Source organism: Thalassophryne amazonica, chromosome 9 (genome assembly GCF_902500255.1).
Source record: "Thalassophryne amazonica chromosome 9, fThaAma1.1, whole genome shotgun sequence".
In the NCBI taxonomy this organism is placed as follows: Eukaryota; Metazoa; Chordata; class Actinopteri; order Batrachoidiformes; family Batrachoididae; genus Thalassophryne; species Thalassophryne amazonica.
This window is the reverse complement of record NC_047111.1, coordinates 11,109,207-11,128,085: the sequence shown is the minus strand read 5'-3', so window position 1 is coordinate 11,128,085 and position 18,879 is coordinate 11,109,207. Positions and strand designations below refer to the sequence as shown.

The following is an 18,879-nucleotide window of genomic DNA, read 5'->3' as shown; positions in this document are numbered from 1 at the left end:
TACGGTCGCCAATCAGGAGGTGGTCGTGAGATGTTAAAGGAGACCTGCATTGAAATAAATGTGGTCAGATTTCAGAAAAGAAATACGACATTATTCCCCGACGCCTCGCTCTCACTGCCCCCGATACGCTTACCGAGTGCATGCGCTTGTTAAATGCCACCGCGGCACTCACACCCCCCGTGTCTGCTGTGCAGCCAGCACCACCTCTCTGTCTACTGAATGGAGTTGCAGCCAACTTGGCACAAGTCCAGAGACTACGCTCGCCGTTTTAATGCAGTGCGCGCGGTGACACCTGTTGCTCGCAAGGACAGACTTCTTGCTGCAAAATCCACAGCGCCGCACATCTCGGTAATCGGAGCCGCAGAGCTCCGTGGCCGCTGAGAGGTTTATATATTTTTAATGAGTTGAATTCTTTGCGGGTCTCGCCTCCGTAGCCCGCCACGGTACACCGGAGGTGAAAGGCAGTAGATTTTCAATGCGACACCACTCAATCAAACGGGCGTATGAAAAAGTCCACAAAAATAATTTTCAAGCACAAATAAAAGAAATGTGTACTCAGCAAGCGTACCGCAAGACAATATGAAGTTTTAAAAAGTAGATCCTTCCGTATAAGACAAGAAAAATGTGCAGATGCAAACTGACGTAAATCCACAAATTACAGTTGGCGCACGCAATGCATGCTGGGAGAGGGTCTTGTCCCTGACGTCTCGGCAGCGTCCATGATGAAAGGGACAATTTGCGGAGGGCTAAATGTTAGCTGTAAATTTGTCATTTTCAAATGAAGATTTCTCCGTTGAATGACAGATCTGGGCTTGCAGATTTACTTTACTACATTCAGAAGGATCTTATGTGTAAATATGTCATTTTTTGGTCCAAAGATCTGACTGCATTTATTTCAATGCAGGTCTACTTTAAACACAGCTCGTTACTCCATGTATACTAAACAATGCAGGACACGCGATTAACCTGAAACTCGGTGCGATACAAAAAATTCTCACATGAATGAAAAATCAGCTGAAAAAGGGCCAAAACTCGCACAGTGTAAACCCAGCTGAAGTACTGAACGTCTGGCACCAGTAGATCAATGGCAGTGTTATATTTATTTTTGACACCGGTTATATCAGACGGTTATCTAATTACAACTTGGCTTTTTTTCTTTTTCTTTTTTTTTTTTTTCTTTTTTTTTTGGAAAATTCCTTTTTTTGTGAAAGAAAAATGTCTGCACACTTAAATCCTTTAGTACATTTAATAGCCAAGCTTTCGGTCGACAGACGACAGGCTGAGCCCTGAGGAAGGTCTGTCGACCGAAAGCTTGGCTATTAAATGTACTAAAGGATTTAAGTGTGCAGACATTTTTCTTTCACAGTTTTCGTTTATGTTTGGCACCTTTTAATCGTGAGTGCGGTGTATCTGTTTAAATGCCTTTTTTTACAAATAAAAAAAATGGAATATTTTACAAAAGCACATTTATCTGTAAACACCAACACACAACACACCTCACATTAACGTGTTGGTTTACATAGAATGAATCAACCAATCAGTGTTAGCGGAGGCACATTTTACCCAGAATGCCATCTGTCTGTGAATTGACATTAATGGAGTTATTCTATCAGTATTCATTTTATTCACACTAAACCATAAGTCAGCACTGCTTTATTTTCCAAGACCTCCGCCTGACGGCAGCGTTGTGATTGGATAGAGAGTTGAGCTTTGTGGCTCCTCAGCTTGCTTCTGTGCCGGAAGCCATGTAGTAAACTGGAGCTTCCAGCAGGCGGCAGGATTGCTCAGAGACGTAAGTGCTGACTCATTGTTTGGGTCTCTTGCTTTTGATGCTTCCAGAAGCGAACGTGGTGTTAAAACTCAAAATCAGCTTGTTAGTAGTTGCAAGTGCACCGAGACAACACTGGAATTTATCGGTTATCTGTAACTTCCGATACATTTTTGGGTGGTTTATCAGTTTAGCTTTATCAAAGATAACTTTTAAGTTATCTGACTATCTGTTATCGGAGTTAATATTTTGGTTATCTGTGCCCACCACTGTCTGTAGGTTTCCAAAACCTGAGAGACCCCACACGTGGAGATAAAAACAAATCATAGATCTGACAATTTCATTTGTACAGTGTGTGGTGTCAGCCACACGGGAAAAACAACACACACAAACAGATTTCACACACGAACATTCCCACATCAAACACCTCGCTTTCTGATTGGCTGCATGTCACATTTAGCTCCTCACGTCCTTCTTAACACACCACACGCCAGGAATATCTGATAAGATTATTTTTAGCGTCATCACGATTGTCGGGGCATCCTTAAGATTATTGGAAGGGGAAGATCGGGTCCGATATCGACCTAATTATCTTGTCATGTGAACCAGGCTTGATGTTATGACGCCTCACGGAGCGACTGATTGATCTGTTATAACACCGCACCGAGCCGCTAACCGATCGGATGTTATGATGCCTCACGGAGCGACTGATTGATCTGTTATAACAACACACCGAGCCGCTAACCGATCAGATGTTATGATGCCTCACGATGCGATTGATTGATGCGTTATAACACCGCACCGAGCCGCTAACTGATCGGATGTTATGACGCCTCATGGAGCGACTGATTGATGTGTTATAACACCACACCGAACATGTTTTCACTATTATTTAATTTCTTTGTGCGACTGACATCGTTATTCAAACATTCAAAAGGAGATTCCTATCGCCACACAACTCCAACCGCACACGGGAAATTTTTTTGACAGTTCTTGTTATTGAAAGAAACCTTGTCTCTCTAACTGGATAGAGTTGTGATGTCATCACGCATGCGCTTCGGCAATGTCTAGCAGGATCTTGAAAATGTATTTCTTTTTTATACAAATGAAAAAAATTACATATTTTACAAAAGCACATTTATTTGTAAACACCAACACGTTACATTGATTCACTTGTGTTGGTTTTTACATAGAATGAATGAATCAACCAATCAGTATGAGCGGAGGCTTAGTTTACCCATAATCCCTTTGGTGTGTTAATGTTCAAATCTTCAGAATTAGTGCATTATTTTAAAATTAACAGATGTATTATATATCACTTTGTACATTTTAAGAGTTTACATTCATGTAGTTATTCTAGCCGGAATAATTTTATTTTTAAAGCAAAACCATAATTCAAACCTGCTTTACATTTCAAGACCTCTGCCTCATCTCTGGACCACTGTATCTTATCAGGGTACATGACACTTTCCTACAGCAGGGGGCAGAGTGCTCAAAGACGGAAGTGCTGGCTCATTGGCTGTTTGGGTTTGTGATCGCTGTTGGTTTTGTTAGAAGCTTTGGTGGTGTTTAAACTCAAAATCAGCTTCTTAGTAGCTGAGAGCGTATGGGAGGCAAAATTTTAAGTTATCGGTTAGCTGTAGCTTCCGATAAGTTTTTTGGCAGTTTATCGGTTTAGCGTTAAAAAAGATAACTTTTCAGTTAGCTGATTAGCAGTTATCAAAGCTAACTTTTTGGTTAGCTGTGCCCACCACTGGTGATGGCACCCCGTAGTGGCCATGACCTTTAACCCCAGCAGACATGCCATTGACATCGTAGACTCACAATAAATGAACAACTGACTTTGAGCACCACCTGGATTCTAAATTCTGGTGGTTGAGCAGTGAGAAGGTTTTCATCACACCAAAATTCACATTTTGGACATTTGGTAACCTCTGTCAAAGGGGCTGATGGGAATGTTGCACAAACAATGGGAGTGTCTTCACTTGGTTATTAGTACTTCCTGTCCAACCCCCTCCACATGTCATCACAAGAGCGGCGGAGCCAAGCTGAGTCCAAGAGTGCAGCTTGTCCTTCTTTGTGTCCTTTATAGCTCCGCCTCCAGGTCAAGCAGCACCGCCTCTTCCACCGCGTGGCTTCATTTCACATCCCCCGCAGGATCCAAGGCTGCCTCACAAGAACATTGAGGGCAGCCAATTAGAGAGCGAGCCAGACCTGGAGGGTGTGGTTTTGGTGCTGAATCGAGCTCTTGAAGCATGTCGGCAGTTGACAGAGGTAAGACAAGTTTTGAATTCTTCATTTCAAAATGACAGGTCCATGTCCTACTGTCATCTTTACTCCAACCAGTCAGTTATCAGTTATCCACCGACTGTCTCCTGATCTGTGACCTTTGTGCAGGACCAGGTCTGCAAGGATGTGGCAAAGAGGCTTCGCCTACTGGAGGACAGTTGGAAGTCGGGAAGACTCTCTGTGCCGGTCAGGCGGCGCATGAACGTCCTGGCAAAGGGTATCATGTCTGTCGTCAGTGTCTGTCTCAACGTTTGTTATCCACCTTTAAGCGTCTGTCATCGTGTCCATCCACTGTCACATACGTCTGTCACTGTCTCTGTGTAACCGCACGTCTGTCACCTAGTGTGCCTTAATTGAGAGAGTGGTGACATAAAGAGTTAAAAAAAAAAAATGGTTACGTGACTCCTGGTGCCATCTTGGTTCAAAGATAGCGTTGGCTGTTAATGTGTCTGCATGTAAATCCAGCTATTTTATTTATTTATTGACGTAAAATGTCGGGTTGTTGTGCGTTTGGAGGCACAAATAGACACAACAAGGGCTTCAAGACGTACAGATTCCCTTCAGATCTGAACAGAAGAAACATTTAGGAAAATAAAGTCAGCGTGTGGGATGGAAGCGACTTCATCATCAAAGCTTTGAGAGGTAAATTTATTGTTCAGTCCCATGTACAGTAAAACTCACTTTAAAAAAAAAAAGTCCCAAAGTTTTTGTATTGTTTTCCATGTAATAAACACTGTATATAACGGATTTTGTATAATGGATTTTTCGCTCACATCGGATAAAATGTCCTGTCTGATCTCAATGTATTTCCATTAAAACCTTCGCAGTCTGGATGTGCACAGTAACAGAGGTACAAATTAAAGTTCAGCTCTGACACTCGCCGATTTGAATAAAATGGGCCTGGAGTCATTTCTGTGATTAAAAGTCCGACTGTTTATTTTTTCACACTGTGTTCAGGCTCGGACCCGCAGCCTGACGTGCACCTGTTAAATCAGACACAAACGGCTGTGATTTGACGCTTTTCTGCTTTTAATCCTTCGCCTGCCATCATATTATAACAGTTTTTACAGTTTGGACGCTGATTAAAAATGGATCAGAAAAGTCTGCATCATATTTACAGCATGAAGTCAGTGAAAGAGGAAAATGTTCATCTTACCTTTGATTTGGAGGTGATGATTGTAGAAAGAAAAACTTGAGGGTCAAATGAATCCAGAATAAAGTATAATCCAGAGATGGATAACTTTAAAATTATCACGGAGTTACAGAGCTGCAGAAGAATAAATCATACTTTAAATTAATTAAATAAGTCATAAATTGTACATTTATTGTAATTTGATATCTTAACTATTTTTATATTTATTTTGATAGCACCTGTACCTGGATGTGTTGCTGTATGTGGTTAAATGATTTTAAAAAAATGTTGAACATTAAAGGCTCATTCAGTAGTTCAGCGCAGTTGGAACCAAAATGGCGCCGTGTTCTGAATTGACTCCACTCTCTTTATAAAGGCACACTCCTGTCACCATGTCTGTCTCGTCTGATGGAGCATGCGTCTGAGCAGCTGTTTGTTGTCCCCCGTCTCCTCAGAGCTGCAGTCTGGGCAGTGGGACTCGGCCGATGAAATCCATCGCTCGCTGATGGTTGACCATGTGACTGAGGTCAGCCAGTGGATGGTTGGTGTCAAACGGCTCATCGCTGAGACACGCAGGTTAAACCCAGAGCTCTTAAACCCACTCCAGAATCCTGCGGACTGTGCAGAACCAGCTCAGGACCAGAATCCTGCGGACTGTGCAGAACCAGCTCAGGACCAGAATCCTGCAGACTGTGCAGAACCAGCTCAGGACCAGAATCCTGCAGACTGTGCAGAACCAGCCCAGGGCCCTGCTGTCCAGGCCTGATTTTGCTCAGCACGTGGCCTCAGCAGCTTTCTTCACCTTTCATCTTTGAACTAAAGGAGTCAACTTTGCTCACACTTCAGTCCATAGGTCAAGGGTCAGAGGTCCCAGAGCAGTTAGAGGTTCAGGTGTTTCTTCAGCAGGGATGGACTTCAGACTCGGCTGAGGTCTCAGGTGTTTGGACTCAGATGATGCTTTGATGTCAGACCTCAAGAGACCATCTGGACCCTCTGTTGACAGTCAATTAACTCCTTCAAATTGTCATCCGTCAGCAAAACAAACTCAAGCATGTGTAGCTAAACGCTGCCCCCACTAGTGGGCAGGGTTCACAGAGTGCAATGGTACCAAACGTATGGAACCAAATTGCACTCTAAATGGAACATTGGGTTGAATGGCCCATGTCACGTGACATACAAAGCACCAATCAAATGATAAGGATCCACTCAACTGTTATATAACAATAAATACTAAATACTACCAGTACCAAAAAATAATAAAAAAAAATGATGACTTGCTCTTCAGTGTAATAGCTGCAGGAACAAAACTGTTTTTCGGTGGATTTGTTCTACACCCAGTAATTTTGAACCTGCATCCAGCTGAAACTCATTGTGCAGTGGACAGGCTGAACTGGTTCTCCATTTAAGCTATTTTGTATCCAAAGTCTCCAAGCTGACCAGCAGCTCACCAATCAGCCTGCCGGACCACTTAGCACTTAAAGAACTCCTGTTCTTCTGTCGTCAGGACCGGGGCCTCATGTACAAAGAGACCTGTGTGGATTTGAATCCTACTGAAATGCGGTGTCCACCAAAACCCAGAAACTGGTGTTAGCACAAAAATATCCAGATGTATCAAAGTGTGCTTACACATGGATCCAGGCACATTCCATGAACATTGAATTGAGCGCATCTGCAGTCATTCCAAGCTCCTCCTTTTCCATGCCCTATTTAAATATGCAAATCCATGTGAGGCCATAAATGCTGTGAGCTCAGAGCAATGCGCACACAGAAGTTAAGAATGTGAGGTGCACCGCGGCTGACGGTGTGTTACATTCACAACTTTACACACGTGTTTCTTGACAAATACTGAACACAGGGAGACAATCGGAGCCTGTTAAGAATCTGCAGCTCTAGTTTCACCATCAAGAAAAAGAAAATGCATTAATAACAACAAAAAACATACTTGAATGCGCATGTGTCCAATGTGCCCGTGCTGATTTTCATTCAGAACAATTAATGAATAAAACTATTTACTCACCTTAGTATTTCTTCTGTTTTTCTTGTTGCTTAATGCTGATAAATTATACTGTATTTGTTGTTTTGCTGCTGCCTGATTCTGTTTTTTTTTTTTGTTGTTTTTTTTTTTATCTCTCTGTTTGAGGTGCGGCTCCATCCAGAGTTGGGTGTGGGTGTTTTTTTTCTGCAGGCCATCCTGTGCACCGACATGGACTCCAAACAATTCCTGTATATTTGTTTTGTCAGTTGTCTGTATCATTTCCCAAGCAGAGGGTCGCCCCTTTGAGTCTGGTCTGCTTGAGGTTTTTCCTCAAATCATCAGAGGGAGATTTTTCTTACCACTGTCGCCTGTGTTCTTGCTCTGGGGGTTAGTAAGGTTACACCTTATTTGTGTGAACCACCTTGAGGCAGCTTTGTTGTGATTTGGCGCTACGTATATAAATGTAATGAATTGAAACTGATCAAGCAGCCCCCCGTTGCGCACCGTGTCAGCCTCCATCCTGTTCCCAACACAGTGTATTTGACCATCATATATGATTTGAACATTGATGGAATGAAAATGTTTCCTATTAACAAAAACAAATACATCATGTAGTGGTGTCTTCATAGAGATGTGTGTGCGGCGGTTCCGCCCATCAGCCAGTTTGGCTGTGTTTTTGAGTTGTGTTATTGTGGGTCTTATTTTTGGTTCTTGGCTGGGGGTCCTGTCAGAGTCGTAGGTGTGAGGAGGTCTCGTCGCCTCACTCCTCTGTTGTGTGAATTTGTGTGTGTGCGTGTGACTTATGATTTCTCTCATCTGTTTTCTGATTTTGCGCCTGGTTTAGAGCTTTTGTTCACTCATTAGTTTTACTTATTTCGGTTTGATTACTGTCTGAGTTATTCTTATTCGTGTTTATTTGTTGCACCTTTTCAAGGTTTTCCTGCTGCACTCACCTTTAATGTTGGTTTACTTCCGTGTGGTTCATTCTCATATGACAGTTATGTCTGGGGTTTAGTTATTAATTTTCCACTCACCTTTGGCTGTCTTATGTGTTGATCACCATTCTTGTTCATTTAGTTTACTCACTCCTATGTCACTTATTTCCCATGTGCGTTTTAATTTCCTGCTTTCGTTTGTTTGCACCTGTGTCATCAGTGGTTTCAGTATGTAAACGCACACCTGTTCTGCAGTCTTGTTTGTGGTTCATTGTTTGACACAGTCTGTTCCTTCATGGCTGTCACACTTTGCTCCGCACCCTGTGAGTGCTCCATTGTGACCGCTGAATGTTTCCAGGCTCTTGGATATTTTTGTTCTTCGTGCCTCCCGGTAATTGCTGTGCCTTCTGTTCCCTTTGTTGGATTTCATTTGCATGTATGGCGTTATATGGATTGTTTTGTTCAACTGAGAACCCTGGTCACTGTAAATAAATCACTGAGTTTGCCACACCTCCCGATCTTCTCTGTCTGCATATTTGGGTTCTACCGCTAACATTATGGTTAATGGTCGTGGGCAATTGACTGAACAATGTGGGCAGTCAGCAGCTGTGATTACATTTGAGGAAACCGGCTCTTGCTGCAAATTGTGCTTTAATGTTGGAATGTGATGTATCTGGATGACATTCGGATGATTGCATTCCACACAGCTGGCTTCTTCGTTCCACCACCAAGTCTCCTTGTCTTCCTTCCACTGTCCAGATGTCTCACTCAGTACTGTGCTGTCTGTCTCGCTCACCACACAGTACTTTTCCAGTTGTCTAAAATTGCTTCCCCTACTTCCAGTGTCTCTCTCACCTGCTCACTGAATTTCACACAACAGTCTTCCTCCTTCAGCTTCCACCATCTGATCCTTTGTTGAGCTCTCACTCTGTTCTTTTTCTTTACCTCTAAAGTCGTCCTACAAACCACCATCCTATGCTGTCTAACGACACTCCTCCCACCACCTGACAGTTTCTAATTTCTTTTAGTTTCCATCTCCTACACAGAATGTAGTCCACCTGTGTGCACCTTCCTCCACTCTTATATGTTATCCTGTGCTCCTCCCTTTTCTTAAAGTAGGTGTTCACCACAGCTATTTCCATTCATTTTGCAAAATCAACTACCATCTGTCCTTCCCCATTCCTATCCTCGATACCATATCTACCCATTACTTCCTCATCACTTCTGTTCCCTTCACCAGCATGCCCATTGAAGTCCGATCCTACAACCCCTGGCAAAAATTATGGAATCACCGGCCTCGGAGGATGTTCATTCAGTTGTTTAATTTTGTAGGAAAAAAGCAGATCACAGACATGACACAAAACTAAAGTAATTTCAAATGGCAACTTTCTAGCTTTAAGAAACACTATAAGAAATCAGAAAAAAAAATTGTGGCAGTCAGTAACGGTTACTTTTTTAGACCAAGCAGAGGGAAAAAAATATGGAATCACTCAATTCTGAGGAAAAAATTATGGAATCATGAAAAACAAAAGAACGCTCCAACACATCACTAGTATTTTGTTGCACCACCTCTGGCTTTTATAACAGCTTGCAGTCTCTGAGGCATGGACTTAATGAGTGACAAACAGTACTCTTCATCAATCTGGCTCCAACTTTCTCTGATTGCTGTTGCCAGATCAGCTTTGCAGGTTGAAGCCTTGTCATGGACCATTTTCTTCAACTTCCAAAGATTTTCAATTGGATTAAGATCCGGACTATTTGCAGGCCATGACATTGACCCTATGTGTCTTTTTGCAAGGAATGTTTTCACAGTTTTTGCTCTATGGCAAGATGCATTATCATCTTGAAAAATGATTTCATCATCCCGAAACATCCTTTCATTTGATGGGATAAGAAAAGTGTCCAAAATATCAACGTAAACTTGTGCATTTATTGATGATGTAATGACAGCCATCTCCCCAGTGCCTTTACCTGACATGCAGCCCCATATCATCAATGACTGTGGAAATTTACATGTTCTCTTCAGGCAGTCATCTTTATAAATCTCATTGGAACGGCACCAAACAAAAGTTCCAGCATCATCACCTTGCCCAATGCAGATTCGAGATTCATCACTGAATATGACTTTCATCCAGTCATCCACAGTCCATGATTGCTTTTCCTTAGCCCATTGTAACCTTTTCTGTTTAGGTGTTAATGATGGCTTTTGTTTAGCTTTTCTGTATGTAAATCCCATTTCCTTTAGGCGGTTTCTTACAGTTCGGTCACAGACGTTGACTCCAGTTTCCTCCCATTCGTTCCTCATTTGTTTTGTTGTGCATTTTTGATTTTTGAGACATATTGCTTTAAGTTTTCTGTCTTGATGCTTTGATATCTTCCTTGGTCTACCAGTATGTTTACCTTTAACAACCTTCCCATGTTGTTTGTATTTGGTCCAGAGTTTAGACACAGCTGACTGTGAACAACCAACATCTTTTGCAACACTGCGTGATGATTTACCCTCTTTGAAGAGTTTGATAATCCTCTCCTTTGTTTCAATTGACATCTCTCGTGTTGGAGCCATGATTCATGTCAGTCCACTTGGTGCTACAGCTCTCCAAGGTGTGATCACTCCTTTTTAGATGCAGACTAACGAGCAGATCAGATTTGATGCAGGTGTTAGTTTTGGGGATGAAAATTTACAGGGTGATTCCATAATTTATTCTTCAGAATTGAGTGATTCCATATTTTTTCCCCTCTGCTTGGTCTAAAAAAGCAACCGTTACTGACTGCCACAATTATTTTTCCTGATTTCTTATAGTGTTTCTTAAAGCCAGAAAGTTGCCATTTGAAATTACTTTAGTTTTGTGTCATGTCTGTGATCTGCTTTTTTTCTACAAAATTAAACAACTGAATGAACATCCTCCGAGGCTGGTGATTCCATAATTATTGCCAAGGGTTGTTTCACCACTCTTTCATGCTTGGGCACACTCTCCACCACCTCATCTAACTCACTCCACAAATCATCTTTCTCCTTCATTTCACAACCTACCTGTGGGGCATATGCACTGATGATATTCATCATCACCCCTTCAATTTCCAACTTCACACTCATCACCCTGTCAGACACTCACTTAACCTCCAACCCACTCTGAACATACTCTTCCTTTAAAATGACCCCAACACCATTTCTCTTCCTGTCCTCACCATGGTACAACAACTTGTACCCACTGCCGATGCTCCTGCTCTTACTTCCCTTGCACTTGGTCTCTTGCACACACAATATGTCTACCTTTCTCCTCTCCATCATATCAGCCAGCTCTCTCCCTTTATCAGTCAGACTGCCAACATTCAATGTCCTGACCCTCATTTCCATCCTTCTGTCTGTCAACACGTTCTCCTCCTCCTCTTCTTTGTCCAGCAGTAGCCCAATTTCCACCGGCACCCTGAAACACTTTAAAATAATGAGACATGAGTCATTTCATGCCAATTCAACAAATGGGTGTTGCATCACATTCTCAGATTCCTTTTTTTTCTGCATTACATTGATCATTTTATTCGCAACTGTGAAGTAAAATGCTGGTGGCTGTGGAGTATAGGCAGGTATAGTCTCCTCATCTTAATCCTCACCTATGAAATCAATGGTTCTAAATGTACTGTAAGAGCATTATTAACATGTCTACAGGGTTAAATCTTTTTTTTTTTTTTATTAAAATATATTCCACTTGCTTACTAAAAGCTTTTGAAAGTTAGAAATATTCAATATTCTGCACATTATAAATTCCTGAATTTGCTCTTTTATTTAATTTCTGACTATATTTTGGGTTTTATGGAGGCATATTTGATGGCAAATAAATGTGAACACACTTAAAAAAAAAGATAACACTTTTCTTTACAAATGAAAGTTGTATCACATTATGGTTTTAAAACATACAAATAATGTTCTGTTTCAGATACATTGTCCTTTAAAGTGAGCCCCTGATGCAAGACAGCTGAACTTCAGGCCACCAGAAGTGCATGTGGGATAGTTGATGCTGACTCCAATTTTTTTATTTTTTTGCTGAAACTAGTGCATCTGGAGTTTGCTCCAAACACCTGAGATCAGCAGCTGATGAGTAAAAGTAGCCTTTATTCCAATCCTCGATTTTGTTTTTAGGACCTCGATATACCTCACCACCCTTGAAGGAGAGCTGGATATACAGCCAGAGGAGTTTAAGACATATCTGAATTCAGTATTGGTCTATATAGCTGATTTCCTTCATGCAGTGTGAAGAAGATGACTGATAATCTGCTGAGACGGTCTCCTTGTCCGACTGCTGGCTGCTCAAGGAGGAAAGCCATAAACACCACTTACAGCAGAAAGACTGCTCTGAAGGCGTTCTCTTCCTACACAAATAATGGACAAGAACTTATGCAAATGTGCAGTGGGTCTGAAATACCTGGAGATGCATTAGTATGCCTGCATCATAAAAAACTTCACATTGACAAATATGAATTTCTACAGCAAGCTTGTCACATCAGTGTTCCTTCAACACGCCATGATGGCCAATATATTTCAAGTGAAGATGGTGACAAGATTTTAGAAATATTTAAAGAATTTAATGGACAGTGAGAGCTCTCATGCATAGAGATGTTGTAAATTATCTATAACATAGGTCCCAAGGTATCATTTTCCTGATGAATCAGTGTTAAGCCTTAAAAAAAGTCTGTAAAAACATCTTGTATTTAGAGGTAATATAGACAATGAAGGATTCTTGGAACAACATCCATACATCAGCCACTGCTTAATTTGTTGCAAACTGTTGTACATGCAAAATTTGGTGCCTTTACTACCTTTCCCACATCCAGTTTTGTGTTCAAATATGAGCTGTTTTGTAATCATAAAAACCATTAATTTGAGTGTCAAGGAGAGAAGCAGGCTGTTTGGGGAAAGAAAAAAAAATCACTTTTAAAGAACTTTCAAGCCACTTTAAGAATTTTGTCAGTTGAATTCTTGAAATTTTAACAATGGCCATTTTTGCCATATCTTAGTACTTCATTTAATCACTGACAAATCAATAAATTCACTTTGAAAAACTGTCTTTACATTCCTTTATACATTTAAAAGGTTCCACATAACACTCTGAAGTCCTGACTGTCACTAACTATGGAGCTGCAACTTTCTAAAATAGGCCTTTCTACCTAAAATGAGTAGGAAATTTAAGATTTTAACATTTTATAACCTTGAAATTGGCCATCTCATAAAGCTGAACCTTTACAAAGTATCTATTCTTATATCAGTAAAGCTACATAAAAAGAGGAGGTGATGCAACAAAGTTTCCTCAGATTTGTTGATTTGAAATGGAATGACTCATATTTTAAAGGAGACAAATACACTTTTAATGACTGAAAGTTGACTTTAATGACAATTTTGCAGCAAAGAGTTCAAATTTCTACTGGTTGGATTAGAACGATTTAAATGGGCACAGGTGGGTTCCTGGAACCACAGTCTGACCACAGGAGGAACCAGGCATCACAGGGGGAAGCCCTCACACAGTTCCAGAACTAAGCTTCCAGTCTTGGACTTAAGTATCTGACCACAGATGGTTAAACCACCTCAAAGACACGCCCATTTCCTGCAGGGTGTTTTTGATCTGGCCGACATCAGCGGGAAAGGATCATGGGTCCGGTCCACATTGGGAACAGAATAGAACAGAAACTTTATTGTCATTAAATGTGTCCTCTCCATTTAATCGTCCTAATTAAAGTTAGACACAATCCAACCACTAGGGGCAGTGAGTAGCCTTGGCCCGGCACCCGGGGACCAACTGCAGATGTAGAGACTGCCTTGCTCAGGGGCAGAGAAAGGAGCAGACCCTAAATAAGCAGGTTTTTGACTGTGGGAGGAAACAAACACAGGGAGAACATGAGAACTCTACACAGAAAGGCCGGGAATCGATCCTATAACCTTCTTGCTGTGAGGCACCAGTGCTAAACACAAAGGCACTGTGCCGCCCACATTTGGTCTCACACAGCTTTTGTTCTTCCTGATGGAGGTCTTTGACTGTCGGACTGACAGCCTGCATTTGAAATGATGCCAGAACCTTCTGGAGTTTACTGAGCCGAGCCGCTCCTCTGCCCCCGGAGAGGACGGGAAGACAAGACGGTGGAAACAGAGCATAAAAGACAAGTGACACAAAGAAGAAACCTGGCCCCGTGGAGACAAACCCAAAAATAGAAACGCAGGCGGAGCGCAGACTCACTAAAGTCTCAGGTCTGAGGCTGGATGGTTCTGAAAGAGCTCCTCCACACAGTCCGCTCTGGAACCTCCTTTTCTGTCTAGTTTGACTTCATTTCAGATGCTCCATCTTCTGTTGTGGTGGCCTGGGGTGTTTGGTTCTAGGCTGCCTGGATGACCTCTGACCTTTCTCAGCAGGAGTCAGCTGCAGGGTGCTGTGACTGCTTTTGTAACAATAGGTCATTGACCTCAGTCCTGGAGGGCGGAGCCAAGGATGAACACACTGAATACTTCAAATGAAGGAGCGGCTCCTTGATTTTTGGGACTTCTTAGAGTTGCTGGGATAGGCTCCACCCCTGTGACCCTTGACTAAGTGAATGAATGATTTCTTTGATCCTGATTACAGGACTTACAATAAATTCAGAACATGATCAAAAGTCAATGCTGAAGATCACAGAAAAGACATCTGGATTCAAGATCAGGATCAACGATCAAATATGAGTGATTGAGATCAAAAGTCAACAAACAGAATTAAAGGTCAGCAAATGGGATCAAAGTTCAGAGAGGAGGATTATGTGAGGAGCAGGATCAAAGAGGAGTGATGAGGATTAAAGAGCAGTGTCTCACAGTAAGTAGTGAGTATTTCCAGGCAGGTGGACTAAAATCTGGATTGAGGTTTTTGTTGTAGATTCGAGGCTCCTCTGGGACCTTGGCAGAGGAATCCAGTTTAATCACTCACTTCTACTTTTATTCTGCTTTTCCAATAAAAAACCTGAAATGTTTTCTTGTTTTTGTTGTTTCACGTCATTCTTTGGTGAAAGTCTGTTTCCTGTCTAGCCCCGGGACTTCCTGACTTGGTGCTGGTGGTAATACTGCAGTTTTTCAGCGAGCTGGCCGCGTGCGCACTTTCCAGTGCAGAGAGATGCAGTTGCCATGGTGACGGTGTGCTTGCGTGGTGTCGGAGGGCAGCCTGTGATTGGCCGATGGGGGAGTGGGCGGGCAGGTTGAGCTGCAGCTCTGTCAGCTGAGGACAGACACAGCTGTGCTCGCGGCACTCTCTCTCTCTCTCTCTCTCTCTCTCTCTCTCTCTCTCTCTCGCTCTCTCGCTCTCTCTCCTCCCTCCATCTCCTCTCCTCTTCTCTTCTCCTCCTCCTCGCAGACGGACGGCTCCAGCCTCGGCTGTCATCAGCATCCTCGGAGGAAGACGGACGGACGGACGGGGAGCCCCCTGACCCTAACCCTGCCAGGTCGCCATGGCAACGGTCATCTGCACCCGTTTCACTGAAGAGTATCAGCTGTACGAGGAGCTCGGAAAGTAAGTCGCAGCACTGACGGGATGCGTTTTATTTTCAGGATCGAGTTGTTCCTTCTGTGTCTCTGTGCTGCCCTCTGCTGGTTCACACGCCTGACGTCACAGTCTGGTTTGTTGTTTTTTTAATCATGTATAATCCGGCGATGATTTGCTTCCTAAAACCAGATTATTTTGACATTGACGTGTCTTGATGGAGGTGTTATTACACATTAATAACGTGCGCGGGTGAAGAGAAGCTGAAGGATGAAGGGATGAGTGGAGCACCTTTGTGACCTCGTCCCACGCTCCGCCCACAGACGACAGGTCTCTCTTACATAACGAGGAGGTGGGCGGCTCGATGCAGCGCTCACAGGATGCGCGCACACATCGCAAGCTCTGTCTCACTGTCTCTATCTGCCTGTCTCACTGTCTCTATCTGCCTGTCTCACTGTCTCTATCTGCCTGTCTCTCTGTCTCTATCTGCCTGTCTCACTGTCTCTATCTGCCTGTCTCACAGTCTCTGTCTGTCTCTCTGTCTCTATCTGTCTGTCTCACTGTCTCTGTCTGTCTCACAGTCTCTGCCTGTCTCACTGTCTCTATCTGTCTGTCTCACAGTCTATCTGTCTGTCACCGTCTGTCTGTCTGTCTCACTGTCTCTCTGTCTGTCTCACTGTCTGTCTCTCTCTGTTTCTCTCTCTGTCTGTCTGTCTCTCTGTCTCTCTGTCTGTTTCACTGTCTATGTCTGTCACTGTCTCACTGTCTGTCACTGTCTCTATCTGTCTGTCTCTCTGTTTCTATCTGTCTGTCTCTCTGTCTGTCTCACTGTCTCTGTCTGTCTCACAGACTCTATCTGTCTGTCCCACAGACTCTGTCTGTCACTGTCTCTCTCTGTCTGTCTCACTGTCTCTGTCTGTCTCACAGTCTCTATCTGTCTGTCTCTCTGTCTCTATCTGTCTCTCCGTCTGTCTCACTGTCTGTCTCTGTCTGTTTCTCTCGCTGTCTGTCTGTCTCACTGTCTCTCTCTGTTTCTCTCTCTCTCTCTCTCTCTCTCTCTCTCTGTCACTGTCTCTGTCTTACTGTCTGTCTCTGTCTGTCTCTCTGTCTTATTGTCTGTCTCTCTGTCTGTCTGTCTCTGTCTCTCTCTTCCTACATTAAAAAAAATCAAACTTTTTTAAAGACACAGAAACCTGTTCATTTCCCATCAGCCCCTGCTCTACCTTTGATCTCTGAGCTCTTTATGACACTACCTGAGATGTATTCTTTGTTTGATTCCCCGTCGGGTCTCAGACGGTTGTGATTCGTCCTTGGCTGATGGATCACGTGGAAACATCAGAAGCTGTGAGCAGCTTTCTCAGGAAGGAACTAACCTGTTGAATTGTTGAATATAATAAATATAATAATAATACTACTAATAATTATATATATATATACGCGTATATACGTATATAACAATGAGTTAGAATGACATGTGAGTCCAGAATGTTTTTAGAACATTAGACCACAATGGTTTTTAGAAGAACTCATCCTGTTTATTTCCTGTTAATTAAATCATTTTTTATGCTAATTTACTGTCTTAATGTATTTATGAATTGTTTCGGTTCTTGTTATCCCATACACACTATTATTATTGTGATCATTATTATTATTTTTTTAACTTTTGTTTTGTCATTTGATTTTTTTTTTACTGGACCACAATGGAAATAAGAGTTTTCACTTTGTTGTGTCAGCCATGTATTTTAACGTATTTACATTATATTATGTGCTTATAATGAACTTACTAATCAAAATCACGCGCACATGCTTTTAACATAAAGATGACTTACCGCCCCCTGTTGGAATGGCGTATGAGTCCATAATGTATTTAGCAATATTCATTGTTCAGTGTTGTTCGCTAATATCCAGAGCTTCTCCAAACATATTTGTCCTGTCAGCTTTTGATATATATAGATTTTTGACAGGAAGCAGAAAGTTTGATGACATTACACCCATTTTGGCGTCTCTTCACTGGCTTCCTGTCCCAGTGAGATCAGATTTTAAGGTTCTGCTACTAACCTATAAAATTATTCATGGACTGGCACCTCCCTACTTAGCTGACCTAATTAAACCCTACGTACTGGCCCGGCTTTACGTTCTCAGGGTGCAGGACTACTTTGTGTCCCTAGGGTGAATAAGAAGTCTGCAAGCCACAGAGCGTTCTCTTATCGTGCCCCTGTTCTGTGGAATGATCTCCCTGCATCAATAAAACAGTCAGATTCTGTGGAGACTTTCAAGTCCAGACTTAAGACGCACTTATTTTCCCTTTTGTGTAGGCAGAGGTGTCAAGTAACGAAGTACAAATACTTCGTTACTGTACTCAAGTACACTTTTTAGGTATCTATACTTTACTCCGTTACTTATTTTTCTGCCTACTTCTGACTTCTACTCATTACATTTTCACACAAGTATCTGTACTTTCTATTCCTTACATTTTTAAAACAAACAGCCTCGTTACTCTTGGCTTCAGTTTAATGTTTATATATATATATTTCACGTCATGTGCGCCTGTAATCAACTTTTCTGCAGCTTTGCTTTGAACCGTGAGCCAATCGAAGCAGTGGTTCGCAGATTGAGGCAATGCTTCGACCTATTGCTTCGTTTATTCTTTTTCTTTCGCTTAATTTTCCCCCGCTAAAACCCTAAAGAGCATACTTCTGTGAGTATTATTTACCTTTTCTATGTTAAACCGACTTGTTACGGTCTTCTGAAACAGTTGATGTATTTTATAACTTAAAAACGGGAGTGATGCTAACGCGTTAGCATGTCTATGGCATTTTCAATGTTAAAAGTTAGCATTAAGCAGTTGCAGCTCTTATCACGTTCGGGTGCATTTGTTTTCAAATTGTAATATTTCTTAAATTTATTTTTGTTTATATATTAATAATCTAATGATTATTATATACAATTTTAGAGAAAGAGGCAAAAAGAACCTGAATAGAAACGCAACAGAAAATATAAAAGCAACTAACAATGAACATACATAAATACATAAATGTTTCCTGTGAACACCTAGTGACTCTTACACCTCCACTTCATCCCTGTCTTATTTAATGACAGTTTGTTTCGGTCAAACCATATTTTCAATGTGTTAATTTCTTCAGTGATTTCCTCCAGAACTATCTGCCAAACTAGAAAACTGCTGCATTCTAAGAGCAGAATACTACTGGAATGAATTTGAATAAGGAAAGTTTTTTTTTTTTCTTCACTAAATGGATGCTGCACTCACTGCAGTTTATTGTCTGGAATAGTCCTAGACT

At 41.9% G+C, this 18,879-nt stretch overlaps 2 protein-coding genes across 2 annotated transcripts in view; both read left to right on the top strand.

Moving 5' to 3' along the window:
• The window catches only part of sra1 (steroid receptor RNA activator 1), a 30,190-nt gene extending 22,895 nt beyond the window's left edge, over positions 1-7,295 (top strand). Inside the window, exons 3-5 of the mRNA XM_034177564.1 lie at positions 3,861-4,042; positions 4,166-4,274; positions 5,645-7,295. Of these exons, the coding sequence (XP_034033455.1) occupies positions 3,861-4,042; positions 4,166-4,274; positions 5,645-5,955 (602 nt within the window). The 3' untranslated portion in view covers positions 5,956-7,295. The remainder of the gene's footprint in view (positions 1-3,860; positions 4,043-4,165; positions 4,275-5,644) is intronic.
• Positions 7,296-15,388: 8,093 nt separating this feature from the next.
• LOC117517302 (calcium/calmodulin-dependent protein kinase type II subunit alpha-like) overlaps positions 15,389-18,879 on the top strand; it is a 45,304-nt gene continuing 41,813 nt past the window's right edge. The window contains exon 1 of the mRNA XM_034178280.1: positions 15,389-15,610. Within this exon, the coding sequence (XP_034034171.1) occupies positions 15,549-15,610 (62 nt within the window). The 5' untranslated portion in view covers positions 15,389-15,548. The remainder of the gene's footprint in view (positions 15,611-18,879) is intronic.